This window comes from Mus caroli, chromosome 4 (assembly GCF_900094665.2).
Source record: "Mus caroli chromosome 4, CAROLI_EIJ_v1.1, whole genome shotgun sequence".
NCBI lineage: Eukaryota > Metazoa > Chordata > Mammalia > Rodentia > Muridae > Mus > Mus caroli.
The window spans coordinates 93515598-93536242 of NC_034573.1; the positions used below are offsets into that span (position 1 = coordinate 93515598).

Genomic DNA, 20645 nt, shown 5'->3' on the forward strand with positions numbered 1-20645 from the left:
CAGCGAGCTAAGATCTCTGGGCAGACGATTTACCACTGGGAGCTTCGACCCTATATAGCTCTGTGATGTGAGATAGGATCGAGGCTCTCCCCGGGTTCCCGGGGTTCCCCAGGGACGCGGGCTACTGCGGACCGCGCACAGATTTCTCTGCAGCAAAGGGCGCGTGTCCGTGACCGCGCACACCTGTTCGTGCCCGGGGTCCCGCGGGTCCGGCCGCCACGCACGGGCTGTATCGCCTCGCCACAAGCTCCTCCCCTGTGGCCGCGTCCACCCGCCGGTGACCAGGCACAGGCAAACGCTCGGCGACAACGTTGGCGGCGACCCTGGGCCCTGGCGGCGGCGGGAAGGGGCGGGCGCACCAATGGGCGCGACCGAGGCCGGAGGCACTAAGAGCCGGAGGCTGCTGTCGGTGCTGCGGCGGTGGCGTGCGGATCAGCGGCTGCGGAGGATGCGATCGGCTCTCCGGGGTGAGTGTGCGAGCGGTGGGCACCGGGGCGGGCACTGGGGGTATTGGAGAGCGGAGGTTATTGGGACACCCCTCAGAAGCCAAGATCTAGGTCCCCAGACTCAGGCAGGACAGGGGCGGGTCCCGGTGCGCTCCCCTCCCCCGCGTCCGGCCGGCCGGCTTGGTTCTGCCTTGGGGGAAGATCCTGGGAGACACGCGACAGAATCTTACGCAGGTTGGCTCCCCTCCTCGACCCCATACCTGGCCCAGCCCCTGCAGTGCGGTACCTTTGGGACGTTGATACGATGCCCCAGGCTCCCTTCCACTTCTCCCCATCTGCACCCAGCCCAATCCCCTTTCCAACCTGTAGGCGCTAGGAGCTTCCAGGTTACTCCGAAGCGCCGCCGCAAGGAACTGCTTTTCAGGTACAAGGCACCCTGTCCTTACCCGAGCCTCTATTTATCATGGTCTGGCTTCATTTAATTTTTTTTTTTTTTTTTTTTTTTGCAGCCCTTCCCTCTGTTAGGATCCGAAGGGAACAAGATAGGCACGTGAGACCATTTCTAGTGAATCAGGCCGACATTACACCCCTAATGCCACCCATCCCTGGGGAAACGGGCTGGCAGAAGAAGTCGCAGGTGTGTGGAGAAGGCTTGAGGCACAGCCCCAGGGGAGCCCCAGACAGGTTGAGTTACTTCTGTAAGCTGGGGGCGGTCTGCTCGCCAGGAGAACAGCCGCATGGCTTCCAGGAGCTCAGCGAGGGGAAAGTGAGAGTTGTAGGGCAAGGATTGAGGCCTGGGAGGAAGAGTCGACATTTTATCTCCGTGAGAAGGAAGGCTTCTGAGTAGGGAAGGACATGATCTACTGGCTCGTGGTTTCTTAGCCAGCAGTGGCCATGCCCTTATTTCGCAGCTTGGCGGACTGCCACCCAAACGCTGTCTCACCGGAAGTCTTTCCTGCCACCTGTAACCTCTTCGTTAGGGATTCATCCCGTGCAGGGAGGGCATTTATGTCTGTCTGTCTGGTATTACAGATCACACCTACCCCAGCTCTTTTTGCCTTTTCTACCAGGTGAAGGGCGAGGTAGGGGTGGTGTGTGTGTGTGTGTGTGTGTGTGTGTGTGTGTGTGTGTGTGTCCTTTTTGTCTGTTTCTGTCATCTAAAGATCCTTCTTCTGTGAGGCTGACATGCCTTGATTTCTAAGATGGCCGACAGATCTAGACCTGAAGCAGATTCCAACAGAGCCCCACGGTGGCATAGTCATCCCTACCTCCTACCTCGTTGCTTAATGATAATCATTAAATATTAAATAACTAATAGAAAGAGTTAATAACTATAACATGCTGACACAGAGTAGGGAGTATAAAATTTGACAAAAATGAATAATCTTGCAAGTATTTAATGTTGCAGACATGAGCTTTTGTGGGTAGTAAAGAGACCCATCAGTCTGTCATCACCACCTTGCTGGCTCCTAAAGTTTGTGTATCTACTTTAATTAACGTGAACATAAAACTTCCTCCTTATATTGACCAAGATCTGCTGCTGACACCCAGCAGGCTAGGGACGGTCAGCTCTTTTCTCTAGGTTGCTGGGTCTGGGGATGGCAACAGGTATTCTTTCAGAGACAATTCCATATACATCATGTGAATCTGGGTAGGAGGAAATGGATAGTTTTATAGTGCTAAAAAACAGTTAGCTTTATAATTTTAAAACTAGCTGTATGTAACCTTACCTTTAATCCCAGCACTTGGGCAGCAGAGGCAGGGGGAACTTTGTGAGTCAGAGAGCAGCCTGGTCTACATAGTGAATTCTAGAACATCAAAGGTTATATAGTGAGATCCTGTCTCAAGAAAGACAGAAAACAAACAAACAAACAAACAAACAAACATAGTTCTGTACTGAACGCCCAGCATCCTCGGCTCTGTTCCCGGGGCCCATCTTGTGGTTCATTCAGGGCTTCTCAGGCTATACATTATTCCTGTACATTTCTCTACTATTCATTTCTCTTTTCATTCCCTAAACATCTTGGGAATAAGACTATTATGTATGACTATTAATTATACTTAATAGATTAATTGAAACAAAATCTTGCTCACATTTTTACTTATTTATTTTTTTCTGAGACATGGTTTCGCTATCTAGCTTTGGCTGACCTGGAACTCTCCAGATCAGAACTCACAGAGACCCTGCTACCTCCCCCTCCCGAGAGGTGCTGGGATTAAAGGTGGGAGCTACCATGGCACTTCGCTTTTGAAAACAGTCCTGGGAAGAAGAAGGGTACATATTACTTATTCCCTTCATTTAATATTTGAGAAGATAAATCAAGAGATACTACATGACTTGCCGGAGGCCTCCTAGCAGGTAAATACCTAACTCAGGCATGGCTATCTGTAGACCTCCCCCTCTGCCACATCTCCCAGCACAGAATCGACATGTTCCCACATACTGATGGAGGGGAGAAGTAAGATGAACTACCACCCAATGAAAGAAATCCATAGCTCAGTTTTTATCTGGTTCTGCAAAGTGTGATCTGATTTTTTTTTTCCCACATGACATCACGATCACTTGAACACCTCGAGCCACATTCTCTGATGGTAGTCAGGCTACAATTTTAGTCTGCTGCTAATGAGTGGCACACAATTAGACAGTGTGAACTTGGCCAGGGGCCCTTAAACTTCCTAAAACTCAGCTATTTTATCATCGGCAAAATGGGAATGCTAATTCTTACGGCCTTGTAGCAGTGCTAATTAATGTCTGCCTAGCATACAGAGCCTCAGAAAAGGCTAGTTATCATTTTTATGAATATTAGTACAGATCTTACACCTCAAACACGGGTAGTCATGGGACTGAAAAGTCCAGAAAGCTGTGAGAAAGACCATAACTTGAGTCGTCTTTGGGGCAGCTGAATCTTCTGGAACAGCTAGGTCTGTAGCAACATCCTGCAAAACAAAAAAACCCTATAGGTAAGAAGGAAGAATGTGGCTTCTAGGAATTCTTGGCATCTTTTAGTGCATGCTGCTTTTTCAGAGAACTGGAGTTTGGTTCCCAGAATCATGTCATGACTGCCTGTAAATTCCAGGGGATCCAATACCAGCTCCTAGCCTCTGTGAACGCCCACTCCCATACCCATATATACATTTAATACAAACAAAATCTTAAAACATACGTACTTTGAGTATCTATAATTGTATTTACAATGTAAATACTTGGACAATCATGGGATAAAAGGCTATATGCTTTTTTGTTGTTTGGACTTAAACGCTCTTACCCCCTTGATGTCTGAAGCTTTATGCTAATTTATTTCTGCCAGTGGTGATCAAAATTCTTGATTCCTTTCTGTGTTCTGCTAGGCATTTTTGTTTGCAATTACGGAAGTTTATTCTTTGACAATTTCATACAAGTATATACTCCATTCTGACAGTGTTAGATGTTTCAATGCTTACCTGCTTGATGTGTATAAACGATGCTTCAGGCCCTTTTGTTGCTTTTTGTTTTGGGAGACAGGATCTCATGTACCTCGGGCTGGCCTTGAACTCCTGACCCTCCTACTCGACATCCCAAGTACTGCATATGGGCATGATGGCAGGAGGCATGCATGGCCGTGACAACCATGGCCACCATGGTCATTTGTCTTTGAAAAAATTAAGGTCCTTTGATAAATAGAAGATCTAAGTATCTTTCCAAAAACCCTGGCTGCTCAGATGAGCCTCTGTGAGGACTTGGTACCATCCTTCCCTCCCTTTTATGTGGTGGTTTGTCTCTTTCTTCTTCTCTCTTTATAGGGATTCTTTAAATATTCTGGGTTCTAATCAGTCGCTTGGTTTAGATTTAATTGTGTAGTATTTTTGTTTTCTCCGAGTTCTGGGATCAAATTCAAGGCTTCTCCATGAATGGGAATATGATCAAACTGTGCAGAGTGGAAATTAACCCTTGCATTGTATCCGTCCTTCCCAGAGAATGAGTTTTTAATAATACCTCAAAGTTGTTAAGTGTAGAAAAGGGACCCTCCAGAGGGTAGATGTATTTCTGTAACCAGAAGATTTCTCTGGCCCTTGGGAGTACTCTAATCAGTTCCTCTCACAAGAGATCACCTCACCCTGCTGGTGCCTGAGATATGCTCTTTCCTGGGAAGACACAGCTGGAACCAGCTCGGTCTGTACCAGCAGATATTGTTTTTTAGGACAAGAAGAGAGCAGAACAAATGTCAGCTAATCGCTAGCTTGGCTTCTTGTTTCTAACAGTGTGTTCTTTTTCTCTTTTAAACACATTAAATGGAGGTAACGGTTACTGGAATTAAACAAGATTGCAAATATAAAAGGAGTTTAGGGGCTGAGCAGATGGCTCATCGAGGAAAGTGTTTACTGAATAAAGAGGAAGACATTACTTTAGATCCTGAGCACCCATGTAAGAACTGGGTGTGACAGGTCATATCTGTCACCCTAGCTCTTGAGCACACCTGCATGTACAAGTATTTATAACACACACACACACACACACACACTCACTCACTCATGCATGTACATACAAACATAACATACAAGATAGTTGGCCCTGACAAGTAGCCACCACTTTGCCTGAGAGGCAGAAGTCACTGACCAATGACTTCAGGCCCAATTCCTTCTCCTGACACACACACTGTGTACATAACAAGTACATAACTGAGGGAGATTCTCCAAATTAGCCTCCAGATCTGTATCGGCAGTTCCTAGATGTGCAAATACTCCACACGACTTTAGAGTCTCCAAGTCAGAAACTCTAGAGGCAGAGCCCTGACCTCTGTCCTTTAGCAAGCCATGAAGTAACCTCAGTACAAGCTAACATTCGCCAAACTGGCCTGCGAGTGGACAAGGGCTCTTGTCCAGTGCGCACCTAAGCTTCAGCTCTTCATTTGCCAGCTTGTGGCATGAGTAAGTTACCAGGTATTTCTGGGGGTCAAGCTCACAGCAATACAGGAGGATGATAGGATGTCGCTCTTTCTTTACAGGGCTGCTGTGAATGTCATGAAGTAGCCTGACTCTGCTGCTACTTGCCTGTGCAGCTTCTGGCAAATTACCTTGCCTTTTACTCTCATTGAGATTGTAACATATATGTAGTAATGTGTGCCAGCTAAACAGTGCACACATATGTCTGTCTGTCTGTCTATCATCTATCTATCTATCTATCTATCTATCTATCTATCTATCTATCTATCTATCTATCTACCTATCTATCTATCTAACTATCTATCTATCTATCTATCTCTATCTATCTATCTATCTATCTATCTATCTATCTATCTATCTATCATCTATCTAATCTATCAACTATATTTAAGTGTGTGTGTGTGTGTGTGTGTGTGTGTGTGTGTGTATGTTAGGGGAGGACTTTCTTTCAGGCATTGGCTCCTCCTCCCACTTTGTTGAGTCTGGGTTTCTCTTGTTGTTTCTCCAGACCAGCTTGCCACAGAGGGTCTAGGAGACTGTCTTGTCACTGGCCTTGCAAGAATGCTCAGATTACCGATGGATTCTAGTGCATCTAGTATTTTTGTGGGTTTAGAACTGTGATTCTCAACCTCCCTAATGCTATGACCCTTTAATACAGTTCCTTGTGTTGTAGTGACCCCCAACCAAAACAATTATTTCCATTGCTACTTCCTAACTGTAATTGCTACTGTTATGAATCATAATATAAGCATATGGTATGTGGGATGTCTGATATGTGACCCCTGTGTAAAGGTCATTCAGCTACCAATGGGTTTGTGACCCACATGTTGAGAACTGCTGGTTTAGGGACTCAAATGCCAGTCACCAGGCTCATACTGCCAGCCCTTGTTTCCACTGAGCTGTCTTCCTGGCCTACACTACCTTGTTTTATGGTCTCCATTTTATGAATAAGAAAAAAATCAGAGCAAGGTTGAATAATGCTTTGCAGTGACATTAGCTGGTACCCTAGGATTCAATCCCAGGCAGCTTGAGGTGAGCATGCTTGCATTAAAGCCACTGCTTTGGCAAATGAGATCTTCAGCAAATTTACACAAATGACAGTAAAAGTTAACCACTTGGCAAGTGGTAGGCATTCCACAGGTTAGTTTCCTTCCTCTTGCCTGGTAGCTTGGCTTCCTGGTAATTCTGCCTTCCTCGTAGCCACCTGCCTGCCCCCTTCTGTGGTTCGTCTCCGAGTACACTTGGCTGCACATCCCCACAGCTCAGGGTGACTTTTCTTTCTCCATTTTACCTCCTTAACTGCCATTTGAGTGCTCAGAGCAAACCAAACAGATTTAGCTGGGTGGAGAAAGACAAGTGTGGTATTTCTGAGATGCTGTCTCTCTTTTCTTCATCTCACCATGCATATGACTCAGAAGTAGCTTCTAACAGGAGAGGGACTGTGCAGAACTGCAGAGGGGCTTGGTGGCAAGTGGAGTTGCCGGACCCATTCCCTAGACCCAATTATTGAGACAGAGCGTCACGCCATGACTGGCTACTTAGAGTGGACTTTGTTACATGTCTATTTGAAGCTTGGGGTCAGAGACATCAGTTAGTGGAAAGATCCAAGGCTTCAGTCTGTTTGTTCTTGTTCCTAAACGAGGCAGGGTCTTGAGTCTATCTGTGAGGCAGGACAAGACTTCTGAGAGCTTGCCTGACTCTGGCTAAAATGGCCTGAGGATCAAAGATCTAAGGTTTTGGTAAATATGGTGTCATAAGGGAATGTTAAACTGCTTTCCATTTAATAAGACCTTCAAATCTCATTCCTCCTGATTTTAAGAAAGAGAAAGACGTGTTACCCATGTACAGTGGCTCAGGCCTGTAGTTCCAGTGTTTAGGAGTCTGAGATGGGAGGACTGCTGAATCTGGGGCCCCATCTTTGTTGTTGTTGTTGTTTGTTTGTTTGTTTGTTTTTTTGAGACAGGGTTTCTCTGTGTAGCCCTGGCTGTCCTGGAACACACTCTGTAGACCAGGCTGGCCTCGAACTCAGAAGTCCACCTACCTCTGCCTCCCAAGTACTGGGATCTGGGGCCCCATCTTTAAAAAGGGGGAGGAGATAAAACCTGCACTTGAGTGGCTCAAACAGAGGATTGCAAGTTTGAGGTTAGCCTGGGAATATAGTAAGACTTGGTCTCAAAAATGTAATAAACTGGGGTGCGTCACATAGCTTAGCGGATGAAGGCCCTTGCTGTGTAAGCCTGACCTCTTGAGTTCCATCCCTGGAATCATGAGAAGATGGATGCCAAGAATAGATTCCACAGAATTGTTCTCTTACCTCCACATGATCAAGTGTCATGGCATGTGTGAGTTGTCTGTCTGTCTGTCTTTCATGCATGTTCTCTCTCTCCTGCACATGATAAATAAAATATAAAAACAAACAAAGGACTAATTAAGGGAAGGTAGAGTTAGACACATGTAAGAAATGTAACAAAATGTGCATGCTTAAGAGGCTCACTGCACAGTTCACTCAACTCCTTTGCATGCTTGCAACCGTTCCAAAACAGTGTTAGGTAACAGGTAGGTATTTGCAGAGATGGTCACACTTTTAAAAAAAAGTTCCTTCCTTTGACATATGAATGGAAGCCCTCCTCCCACCCTCTACTACTTCAAATCTTGTACTCCTTCCCTGAAACAAATTCAGCGTGAGCGAGTTCAGCCAGCCAGTGGGCAACTCCTCTTTATACCACAGGCTTTGTCTCCTTCCTGGGGTATAATCCTCACAATAGCCCTACAAACTAATTACTATTTTCCATAGTTTAATGAGGAAAGCCGAGGCTCAGAGGGCTGACTCAGGTAATCATATTAACCTTATAGCACTGGGGGTGACCTTCCTTCCTGGTATTGTGCCATACTCTTTGTGTTTGAAGCCACTGGGCCTCACCCAGCCTTAGGAGATGGTCCTACTATTACCTTTATCCTACACAGTCGGAACAGAAACAAGAATGCCTCCCAACTTTCTCTAGGGATCAGTAAATGGCACAGCTCGTATTTGGACCCAGTCTATTCTGCCCCAGAGCCCTTTTGCCCCCTCTATTCAAAGCCAGTCCTGGCATCTGTTTGCCTGATTTGGTAACTGGAGGCCGCAAGCTCCTGAAGATAGAACACATTGTTCACCACTGTGGAATATTATTGAATGAAGGGGCGGGGCAGGGGGTCTGCAGCATCTCAGCCCTGGGTGCTGAAGTGCTCCTTCTGGGCACGGTTTGATTTAGTCCTTGGAGGAGGAGATACCCAGTTTTTTGTTTTTATTTGTTTGTTTTTTGTTTTTGTATGGGCCTGAGGCTCATAAAATGAATGCTAAGGAGTTATAACAAACCCATTTATGATATGCAGCTTTTTGCCACTATAACAAAGTGTGTGAGATAACTTACAGAGGGAAAAAGATTTTTTAAAAGTATTTTGATATTTATTACAAATGAATGCCTGTGTGTAGGTGAAACTCAGAGGACGAGTTTTGGGAGTTGGCTCTCACCTTCCATCAGGTGGGTTCCAAGCTTGAACTCCAGTTGTATGGTTTGGCATTAAGTGTCCTTGCCTCCGAGCCATTTCACTGGCCTGGGAAATGCTTTGTTTTCACTTCTGTCCCTAATAGGTTTGACCCATTGCTTTGGGTCAGTGGTGAGCAGCGCATTATTGGGGGATCACACAGCAAAGCAAAACCACTTAATCTTGTGGCCAGAACCGTGAAAGGGGAAGGGGCTACAGTTCCACAATCCCCTTGAGACTATATTCTCAGTGGCCGAAAGACCCCCAAGGGTACCCTATCTCTTAAAAGATTTACCATCCCCCATACAGTCCTGCTTTGGAACCAAGCCTAAATCTCTGGGGCATCTAGAAGGTAGGCAAGATCTCGACCTTTCTCATTGAATCTCCCCTTGCTGGCCCCCAAGCTTCTAAAGAGCAGAAAGGTATTGTGCATTGCTAAGGAGTAATGGGACCCAAAACCAAATGCTTAAACATTTCCAAATTCTCAGGGAGTCTTCAGATTTAAATGGCTAAAAATCCACTCGGGAACCTCTAGTGTCCAAGGCAGCTTCCTCTTCGTGGCCATACTTGGCTCAAGGCTGCAGCAATAAGCAGATGAACACTTAAAATTGTCACCTTAAGTGTGCCCAAGCGGCTAGCCTCACAGTGACAGAGTCCTCGGTTTACCAAGTTCTGCATCTCTTTTCTCCCTTCATCTTCCCAGCAGCCTGGTACACACTCGGCAGGCGATGAGCTCCTGTTTGTAGTCGAGGAAATGACTCTTGAGAGGTTAAGTCATTGGCCCTACACCACTCAGTTTGTAATGGCAGAGGGGTCTTTAGCATCTTACCCACCACGTCATCTTCTGTGTCAATACTGTATTTAAATAGCAAGTTCCAGGGATGAAAGCAACAAAGGATTTCCTTCTGTTGGTTTTCTTGCAACATGGGTTCTGTACTTCATTAGCGTTAATCTCTCTGGAGATCAGGTTTTCCAATCTGTAATGGAAACAAACAAATCAACCAATCAGCCACTATCGAGGGGAAATCTAGTAGAGAATGTTGTGAGGGTTTAGAAATGAAAAAAATTGGGGATGGAGAGATGGATCGGTGGTTAAGAGCACTAAGTGCTCTTCCAGAGGTTTTGAGTTCAACTACATGGTGGCTCACAACCATCTATAATGGGATCTGATGCCCTCTTCTGGTGTGCCTGAAGTCAGCTACAGTGTACTCATATACATAAAATAAATGAATAAATCTTAAAAAAAAGAAATGAAAAAATTATTTTTATTTTTCAAAACTGATTCTGATGTATATGGGTGTTGTGCTTGAATATATATCTGTGTATCATGTGAATGTCTGGTGCCCATGGAAGCCAGAAGAGGGCAATGGATCCCCAGGGATTGGAATTACAGACAGTTGTAAACTGTGGAGTGGTAGCTGAGAATCCAACCTGAATCCTCAGGAAGAGCAGCTAGTACTCTTAACCACTGAGCCATCTTTCTAGCCCCTCTTTCTTTTATTTTTTAAGATTTATTTACTTAAAAATTATGACTTAAATTTACATAAAAATTATTGATTTTTGTGTGCGTGTGTCTTGTGGTGCATGTATAGAGGGCAGAGAACTTTTTTTTTTTTTTTTTTTTTTTTTTTGGAGTGGTTCTCTCTGCTGTGTAGGTGCCAGGGATTGAGTTCAGGTGACAGAGTCAGGCTTGGTGGCAAGCACCTTTACATAGTGAGTCATTTCACTAGACCTGAAAAAGCAGTTTAGAGTCTTTTTTCTTTGAGGGCGAGCAGGAGATAAAGAGCTGCAAGGCAATGCCAGGGCCAAGCTTTGAATATGCGAGGCAAGTATTGTACCATCAGCCACGCTCCAGCCCCAATGTTAAGTTAGGATGTTTAGAAGACCATGATAATGCCGACCCATTTTCAGTAAGTTAGATGTCATCTCATTTGGCCACTGTGTCTAAAAATGGCACTTGTTAGTTACCTCATTGTCATGTGCCGTTATTCCTCACAGTGTTTGCCGCCCATTATGGTTTCATATTGCTTGTCTGAATGCTCTCACCTAAAGGTAAAAATTGTTATGAGGGCAGGGACTTGTCTGCTCTTATCCTCTGGAATCCCAACAGGTAGAACAATGCCTGCCAAAAATTACTGTTTGTTGAGTAAGTGGCAGAGGAAGGGGGTGATGTACCAGTGTTACAGAATGATACAAAATTCTGTGCGAAAAGAATGACTAGAAGGTTTGCTGGAAACTTCCTTGCCTCTCAGTAGAGGGGGTCTACTGATCTGGCTTCCTCATACCTGGTCCTGGCTGAGTCACTGACAAAGGCTGGTGTGCAAAGCTTCCTTGCTTATCAGCTTATATCTTGGTGAAGCAGCTTTAGGAACCTATGTCCTCGCAGTAGACATGGGCCACTGTAGGGCACCCACTGCCTCTGTGTGGTGCCATTGAGAACAGAGCTGGGAGTCGTTCCTGTACACTGCCCCATCTGCAGGACGTAGAGCTGTGCCTGACCCACCCAGAGTTTTTGTTGAGTAAATGAAGCAGCGAAGAGTACAAAGAGGAAGCTCAGGGTTCTTCATCCTTCCCAAAGTCACTTGAAAAATAAGTCCAGACCACAGCGCAGCCCTTCCCAGATCAACGTGAACCAAGTCTCTCTGGAAGCAAGAAGAAACTAAGCAGGTGGATCCTCACTCCAAGGAAGGAAGAAGGGCAAACCTAGGCTCCAGATCCGGTTCCATGCCATGTTTTGGAAGTCGTGTTTACGTCTGCCTTCATCCTCATCCCTTCCGCTTCAGCATAAGCAAAATTATAACCCTGCACGCTGACTTGTATGCTATTATCATAGCCTGGCTGCTCCTGCGTTGAGGGACTTCGCCCCGGGATCGCTGACTGTCTGTGAATGACAAATCCAAAGTCAGGGGTTGCAGAGTCAGCCGGACTTGCCTGCTCTCGTGCAGCAGCGGGAGAAAACAGAATGAAAGATTCTGAAAATAAAGGTAAGGGGCTGACATCAGAGGGGCGGCTGGTAGACGCTTGGGGGAGATGTCACGACGTGAATGTGCTAAGTTTGTGCTGATGGCTGCTTTGATTACTGATGTATCTTCGTAATTTTTAGTTATGTAATATATGTCCTCTTTAAGTGACTGTTTTCTAAATACCATGTCATTCGGTTTTCCTTTTTTTTATTTTGCGTTACTAAAAATATATTTTTTATTCTTTATTTAATCTTGGTCAAGTACACATATCTCACAGTTTTCTTTATAATCGCTTCCAGAATTTTGATACTTTTATTTTGGGAGTGTTTATAATTGTTAATTATTAAAATGTAGGGTTTCAGCCAATTATTGGAATAGCTGGAGATCGTGGTTCTTAAAACAGTTCGGGTTTTCTAGAGAGGCATTGACGAGAATATAATTCGTTCATCTTCTTTGGGAGAGCTCAGTAGGGAGTCGTAGTCGGCTGACCTTCAGAACTGTTTACCTTGCACAGGGATGTTCTGTTGCAAACTCCCCCTGCTCCCCGCCCCCACCCCCCACTGCCTTTAAAAAAAAAAGAAAAAAAACCCCACCAGCATGAATTCTGTTGGAGGGGAGGGCAAGGACAGAAACAGATTGACGTGAAAGCCCCCCAACCAAGGACTCTGGAGGATTTCGGGGTTCACCGCCAGGGCCCTGGGAAATTTCTGCCGCAGCGGGGGGAGGGGCAACAGCCCCCAGCTCGCCCCAGCACACACGTGGTTCAGGGTCGCACTTCTTTCTGCATCCTTGATTCTCTAGATCCTGGTGCCTGCAAAGGGGCCGCCATCTCCGCAGCCTGGAGCTCAGATTGGGGGTTCACCAGCCGTGCTTCTCCGTAGCTGCTCAGTGTGCTCGCGCCTCCGAAGCTTCCTGGGGCCTTGCGGTTTCCCCTTGGCAGGGCAGGTGCGCAGGTGCAGGCCCGTGGTGCCAGGTGACCGCTCTTCCCAGCCCCTGCCTGCCTGCATGCCCGGTAGCAGGTGTGGCCTTCCCCATAGGAGTCTGACCTCTGGTTGTTAAAAGATTTCTACCTGGTGATGGACAGCGGTATATGCACCCATAAACACCCGAGCAAAGAGTGATCATGAGTCGTTTACAGTGTGATGGATGCCAGGGGCGAGGCTGGCTTTCCAGTTTACCAGAAGCAACGCAGTGTCTTAATGGATCTGGGGTTTCTCTGATCGCGCCTTAAAAGTGACTGTGTGGGGCCTGGGGTTGTTGGCACCATCCGCTCAGAGGCTTTGGACCCTTCACATTCACGCATTGAGCCATGTGGTTTTGGTGTTTAAATTTTAATTAAGCACATCCAGGGAGGAAGAAACAGCTGTGTGAGGCCGGGCTGAAAGCATAGAGGACAGTTCGCTTCTGTCTCCTAGCCAGCCGCCACTCATGGACAAATAACTCCTATGTGGCCAAACTATTCAAAATCAGTTTCTGAAGAGGGCACTTCCTTGCTGTTTGCAGCGGCTAGAGAAAGGGTTAATGCAGAAAGAGGGGGAAAAATGCCTATTTGTCAAGTCATGCTAGGCCATGGACATGGCTTAGAAACAAAGCTGTCTGAATCACAGGCTCAGACCCGGCTCATTTAAGCTTCAGGTCTACTGACCTTTTTAATGGGAGCTGATATTTGGAATTTTTGTATTGCTTTGTGTTGGAAAGAGCCGCGGGCTGTCAATCCAAACAGGCAGGTTCTGACTTGTTCAGCCATCTCTCCTTAGAAGACTCTTGATTTTCTTGGGTCTCAGTTTATCTCCTGAATGGAAAGATATTAAATGACATTAATGCTTTTTCAGATCGTGAGGGATTTGGGTGTATCGGGAGCAACATTTCAGACAGGCACAGTAGAAAAAAAATTCATCCTAGAAACTATTGACGTATGTGAGTAACTTGTTTTTAAAGCTGTTTGTGTGTGCAGACATGTGGGCTGTATTCTGTTATCAAGTCTATGTTCTTTGAGTCCTAACCAAAACACACCGAAGAATGATGAAACAAGCCATAACAGATTTCATTTTGAAAGAGTGTGTGAAATGCAAGCATACATGTGCATCCAACCATATACGTGCTATTGAAAGAAAGATGAAGTCAGCAATTGCCCTCTGATTTACAAAGATGTCTGAGAATCCAAACAGGTCACGAGTTAATGTATATCTAGGGTCCCCTGAGAGGCTTTCAGGCCAATTTCTTGCTGTGCTGGGAGATGTGTCTATGTTGTGGAGTGGATAAGAGTGTGTGTGATATCATGTATGAGGTACATGTATGTGCAAACAGACATGAGAATGCATGCAGAGAGAGTATGAACACGTCCACCAGACCAGGAGAGCTATTTTGGGGAAGCAAAGCACCAGTTGTTGACCTGAATATGAAATAAATGTACAAAAAAAAAAAAAAGCTGAAAAGGACTGCTGAAAAAAATACCAAAATGGAGGGGTGTTTTTGGAAGTCATTTCTTGTAATGGCTAACAGAGGAACCAGGTGAAATTGCAAGAGGTGACACTGGAGGTGGTTGGCGCTTAGTATGTTGGCAAAGAGAACTTGAACTTGAATGAGCTACTGTCTCACGACTGGTGTTCAGGAAATGGTGGATTGTGGTTTAATAACTGCCTTCCTTTCTGTAACCTGTTCTCAGTACATCTCAGACAGCCCAGTGAGGTTATTAACTATGAGAGGCAATTTTATCTCTTATGCCTCTTTCATAACTTTATCTCAAAATGCTTTGCAAGCAAGAAAAAGGCCTGTGTGTTAGACAATTAAGATACTTGAATGAGTTAACTAAATATTGACAAGCATGGCTACAAGTTTTAGTAATAAACGTCCTAGAGCCTATTTTATGATCAATGACTGTGTGACAATTTGTCTGTCAGGTTGATTACGTATCGTTGCAGTAGTACAAGGGGATGCTTTCTGTGCAGTGTATAGACAGAGTGTTTTAAACCCAGACTCACCCCAGAAACCACTTCTCAGGTAGGCAGACAACTCACGCCATAAAATTCGCTTTAAAATAAAATTGCATGGGGGCTGGAGAGATGACTTAGCAGTTAAATGCATCTATTGTTCTCGTAGAGGATCTGTGGTCAGTTCTCAGCACCCACGTCAGACAGGTCAAACTGTCTATAACTCCAGCTCTAGGGGACCTGATGCTCCCCTGACCTCTTCAGTCACAATACATCCCCTCATGTTTACATAAATAAATAATAACTAAAATATAAAGATTAAAATTGCCCATATTAATATTAGAATTAATTTATCTTATATAAAATAGGGAGATATGAATCCCAGAAAGTAAAATAACGACTTTTGACTAATTTTCTAGTTTGTTTGAAACATAGACACAGTAGAGTTTGTGAACTACCAATAGGTCATAGAGATATGAAAGAACAAGAGAGGAGAATTTGAAAAAAATTTATTTAATTATTTTTTTTTTTTAGCAAATAAAAGGCAGAGAAGGGGTTGGGGGAATCTAGTTCAGTGGTAGAGTGCTTGGCTAGCAAGTGCAAGGCCCGGGCTTCAGTCCTCCCTCAGCTTGGGGGTGGTGGGGGGGGGGAAGACAAAATAACAAAAAGGCAGAGAAAATATTTCTCTTCCAATGCTTCTGTATTTTGAGAGATTTTATTTAATATTTACAAACATGACAATCTGTCAGCAGATGAGGGATGTGGCTAATGTTTGGATGTGTGAGAGCAGGGGTTTAAGCGTGGTCTGTGCTATAGGGACCTGCATGATTTTGCTAGAAGACACTGCAAAATGAGATGAGGAGTTGAACAAGGTCAGACGGAGACTTTTAGGCCTCACATATTAAATATGGCTTCTATTTTTCAATGAAAAAAAAAAGGTGAAAAAAAATGTTAGTTTTTGCTTCCCTTAACCAGCATGACTCCTTTGATATCTTCGGAGCAAACACATATTTCAAGGTGATTTTTTTGTTTTTGTTTTTTTTGTCGTGGCTGCTTTTGCCTGGGTTGGTGAGATGGTATTTTTGCAGGAAAGACCTGTAAATATCATGTGATTTCTCAGGCAGGGGTCTAGGGCTTGCTCATGCCAGTGGTTATCAATGGAAACTGAATCTGCACTGGAAACCTGCAAGTAAGCTTTCGGTTTGGTAGTGTTCAGTGGCAGAAAGAAGCTAGAGCTGTTGGAGTTAGCTTGTGTGACCTGTAACTTTCAAATGTTTTTGTTGAAGAGGTGAGACTCTTTATAGTTTTTCCAGCCTAGAATGTATGTTGGTCTTATATACATAGGTAAATTTCCAGGATTAGTTAAATGTCCAGGACTAACCGGATGTGATGACACACACCTTTAATCCTAGTACTCAAGAGACAGAGGCAGGCAGAGCTCTAAGTTTTAAGTCAGCCTGGTCTACAAAGTGAGTTCTAGAATAGCCAAAACTACTCAGAGAAACCTTGTCTTGAAAATACTTCCCCCTCCCCAAAATTCCCAGGATTAAAAAGTGCTATCAAATCTAAGAAAGTTTATAACATAATTTTGTTCCCCCCAAAAAAACCTATCTAATGCAATATTGGTATTTTACAGGGTAATGGGAAGAAGTTGCAACACAATTTATACTTCTTATTCAGTCTACATACAGATGCAAATACCTCGCTACAATGTAACATGGTTCTGCCTGAGTGTTTCTACATTACAATAAATATATTTTATTATTAATGTTATATTTAATTTCTGCTTGGTGTATGTACTTGGTTAGCTACATTATAGTTCTGTCTGAGTGCTCACACATTGCAACGCATATACTTTATTATTAATGTCTTATTTAATTTTTGCATTATGCCTATGCATGTGTGGATATGTGGAGGCCAGCACAGGTTGTCCAGTTTCCTCCATTGCTCTCAGCCTTCCTGCTCTGAGTTAGGGTTTCTCACTGAACCAGAAGCTCAACATTGTTGCTAAGTTGGCTGGCTAGTGAGCTCTCAAGATCTTATTGTCTCCAGCCCCTGCACTCCCCTACCAGTGCCGAGGTTATAGGCACTTACAATTATGCCCAGCTTTTTTACATGGGTCCTGGGGATTTGAACTCAGGTCCTCACGCTTGCAGAGCAAGTACTCTTACTCACCAAGCCTAACTATTTCCCAGTCCCCCTGAATATTTTGGTTTCTTTTTGTGCAGTGCTGGAAAGCAAACCCATGCTATCTGCTAAGCATGCGAAGCAAACACTGCTATCTGCACTTCTCATTCTTTTAAAGACTTATTTATTTATTGTATGTATAGGAGTGCTCTAGCTGCATGTATACCTGCATGCCAGAAGAGGGAGACATCAGATCACATTATAGATGGTTGTGAGCCACCATGCCGCAGGGATTTGAACTCAGGTCAGGACCTCTGGAAGAACAGTCAGTGCTCTTAACCACAGAGCCATCTCGCCAACCCACACTTCTCATTCTTGACCTTCCTATTTCAGAGAGGTTTGAATCAATGTTAAAAACTTTGGAACAATATATATTCAATCCTGTAATTTTGGTGCCTTTAAAAAAAAGATGGAGACACTGTATAACTGTTTGTAATTGAAATTGAGCTGAGCAAAACATACCCTATTTTTCTTTTTCTTTCACCTTTGAGATAAGGTCTTGTGATGTGTGCAGCTTACACTGGCCTTGAACTTGGTTCATCCCTGGTTGGTCTTAGACATGATTCTCTTAGCTCAGTCTCCTGAGTGCTGAGGTTATGAGCAAATACCATCATGTCTAGCAGAGACACGGGGACATCACAGATGTAAACCTGCTGGAAAGTGATGCCCCAGGGTTATTGATTCTCTGTGCTACTGAAGCTGGCACTTGGAATTTCTGTTTTTGAGTTGTTCGCAGGATACACAAATGTGATGCATTTTTAGATCTTGGTTTTATTTTGATGATCTTGCTAAATGCACTTAATAATTTGAATAATTTTTAGATTTGAAAGAATTTCCTACATTGACAGTTTTCTCTAATTAAGACAGTTTTATTTCCTTGTTTCCAATTCTTACACATTTTTAACCTTCTCTTACTTAAGCATTGGCTAGGATGTCTCTTAAAATGATGAAAGAGGGGCCGGCACCATGGCTCAGTATAAAGGCCCTTGCTGCCAAGCCTGATGGCCTGGTTTGTTTCTTGAGACCCACGTGATAAAAGGAGAGAACACATTTTCATTTGAAGCTGTAATTCTCCCTTTGAGCATGGCTGTTATAAATGCTGCAAGTATTGTGTCATAATTAATTTTTTATAAACTATTTAATAACTTCCATTACATCTTTTTTTGTTTGTTTGTTTTAATCCAGAGGGTCATATAGAAGTGCACTTCATCACCAGGCAACTGAGTGGTTCTGTCTAGTTATTTCTTTGCTACTGACTTCTAGTTTCCTTCTACTGTAGTGAGAGGAAGGACTGTGGATATAGTCCTTTTTAGAAAAAAAATTTGAATTTTTCCTACTGTATATATTGTTGTCTTACATATGTTTGTAGTGTGTATATACTTTGTATGCACTTTAAAATAATGTGCACACTAACGTTGCCTAGTTTATCTATGTTGGTTATTTCATTTTTTTCTTAAAAAGCAAAGATTTATTTTTATGTATGTGTATGTATCTGTGTGAGTGAATGCTATGTGTGTCCAGGTGCCCCTGGAGACAAAGTGTCCATTAGATCTCCTGGAGCCGGAGTTAGAGGGTTGTGAGCTGATGTGGGCACTGGGAACTGCACTTGACCTTTGGAAGGGCAGGATGCTCTTTTAACTCTGAGCCACCTTGGCTCACTTCTTTGAGATAGGGTCTTGTTCTATAGCCCAGGCTAGGCTGGAACCCACTGTGTAGCTCAGGCTGTCCTTGGACTCATAGCAGTTGTCGCGTCTCAGCTTCCCCAGTTGGGGTTGCTGGCATGAGACGCCTTGGCCTGCTTGCCTTGGCATTTCTCTCTGGTGTTGCCATAAAGCCTGGCCCAGACCTTGCTGTATAGCGCAAGCTGGCTTTGAAGTGATATCAGTTCTTCTGCCTCTGTCTCCTGGTTGTTAGGAGGACAGTCGGGAGCTGCCATTCTCCTCTTGTCTTTGCCTTTTCAAGGTAGTGCCACTGGGTGTGTGTAATTCTGGGAGACGACAAGAGTGGCACACGTATTGTGGAGGCTGAGCTGGGAGAGAGGCCAGAAGTTCAAAGCTGGCCTGGGAAACAGTGAGACCCTGAGTCAAAACAACACCCACACTCACACAACCCCCAAACCAAACCACCAACAAATCCTAGGCTGGCAGATGTCTTACATTTTTATACATATAAAATATATAAAATGTATATAAGTTTATAATATGTATAAAATATATAAATACATAAAATTGAGGGTTTTTTTTTTCTGTTTTGTTTTTTCGAGACAGGGTTTCTCTGTGTAGCACTGCCCATCCTGGAACTCACTCTGTAGACCAGGCTGGCCTCGAACTCAGAAATCCACCTGCCTCTGCCTCCCGAGTGCTGGGATTAAAGGCGTGCACCACCACTGCCTTGCAAAATTGAATTTTTATTGGCACACTGACATTATACATAGCATTAGGCCTCAAAGGGTTTATGATCAAGCTAGAAGTTGTCGTATAGACTGCATCCACAAATCTTTGCCAGCACCCAACATGCATTTCTCGGGTTTCCTATTTTCAGTGCTGTGTGTTATGTTAACTGGACCCTGGAGCTTCCTCTCCTGTCTGGTCATTTTCTTGGGTCATTCTTTGAGCATTTGTGCACCTTACTCCTTTCAGCACAAATACATGTTCCAATGGCTCTTGAATCATCAGGAGAGTAGGTCAGCCTACTCACGTGACTTAGAGCTGAAAGGCGGTGAAGTGATCGATGGTATGCGGTCGTGGAGACCGTGGAAAGCCTTTTCATGTTCTCTATTAAAATTAGGCCAAGAAACAAACTGGCACTTCTTGTCAGTCTCTTTTGATGTGTGTCCCTACTTCACTTCGAGTAGGGAAAATGTGCCACGGAGGGACCCTCGGGTGCCACAGTGTGTAAGTGCGGTCAGTTTGTGGACGTACATTGAGCTGAACTTGTGTTCACTTTTCAGTACATATGTTACACACCTGATAAAAATTATAAAAGTGAGCCCTTTGATATTAAATCTCTCCCCCCGCCCCCCCAATATTGAGGTTGGTTTCACTCTGTAGCTCTGACTGGCCTAGAACTCAGATATGCTTACGGGGTGATCTTGTAGCCGTTCCATGCCTCTGCCTCCCCAGTGCTGTGATTGTGAAATGGAGCCATCATTTCTGATGATGTCAAGCATTCTAGAAAAGCGCCAGGGACAAGGAAAGCTTGAGGACCGCTGATCCAGGCCAGCCTTGTCTTATGAACGAGATTACTAGGAAGTAATGGAACCTGGGAACTGCAGATGTCTCAGAGCCCACGGTCAGGCCTTCTGAGTCTCACTCTTTATACTTTTAAATTCGCTGATCAGAGAGTGGGGGACCAGAGGATGTTCTCAAATTTGTAAAGCATCTGCATGAGTCAGCACCTTCCTCCTTTTTGCGGCTCCATCTTGTCCTCATTCTCTTCCCAGGCATTTAAAAACAGGTACTTTTATCTCAAACTGCACCTTTGAGGCATCATTTGATCTCTCACACACATGCGCAGTCGAGAGAGAGAGAGGAGAGAGAGAGAGAGAGAGAGAGAGAGAGAGAGAGAGAGAGAGAGAGTGAGAGAGTGCTTGAGAGGGCTTTGTGCCTGTGAAATCTAATGAGAGCCTGATTCAAGGTACAGCTGTTCCTCTCTGGGCCATTTTTAGTATGGGG

The 20645-nt window shown here is 44.4% G+C and overlaps 1 protein-coding gene across 7 annotated transcripts in view; it reads left to right on the forward strand.

Moving 5' to 3' along the window:
- Positions 1–249: 249 nt before the first annotated feature.
- The window catches only part of Dnajc6 (DnaJ heat shock protein family (Hsp40) member C6), a 146583-nt gene continuing 126187 nt past the window's right edge, over positions 250–20645 (forward strand). For 2 of the 7 annotated variants that reach the window (XM_029476521.1, XM_029476522.1), the window contains exons 1-2: positions 388–467; positions 956–1083. Coding sequence is in view for 3 of the 7 variants with exons in the window: in XM_029476518.1 (XP_029332378.1) it covers positions 362–467 (106 nt within the window). In the remaining 4 variants the exon portion in view is untranslated. Of the gene's footprint in view, positions 468–955; positions 1084–11420; positions 11876–20645 lie in introns of those variants that run through there. The other 5 variants (XM_029476518.1, XM_029476517.1, XM_029476523.1 and 2 more) reach the window with 5 other exon arrangements.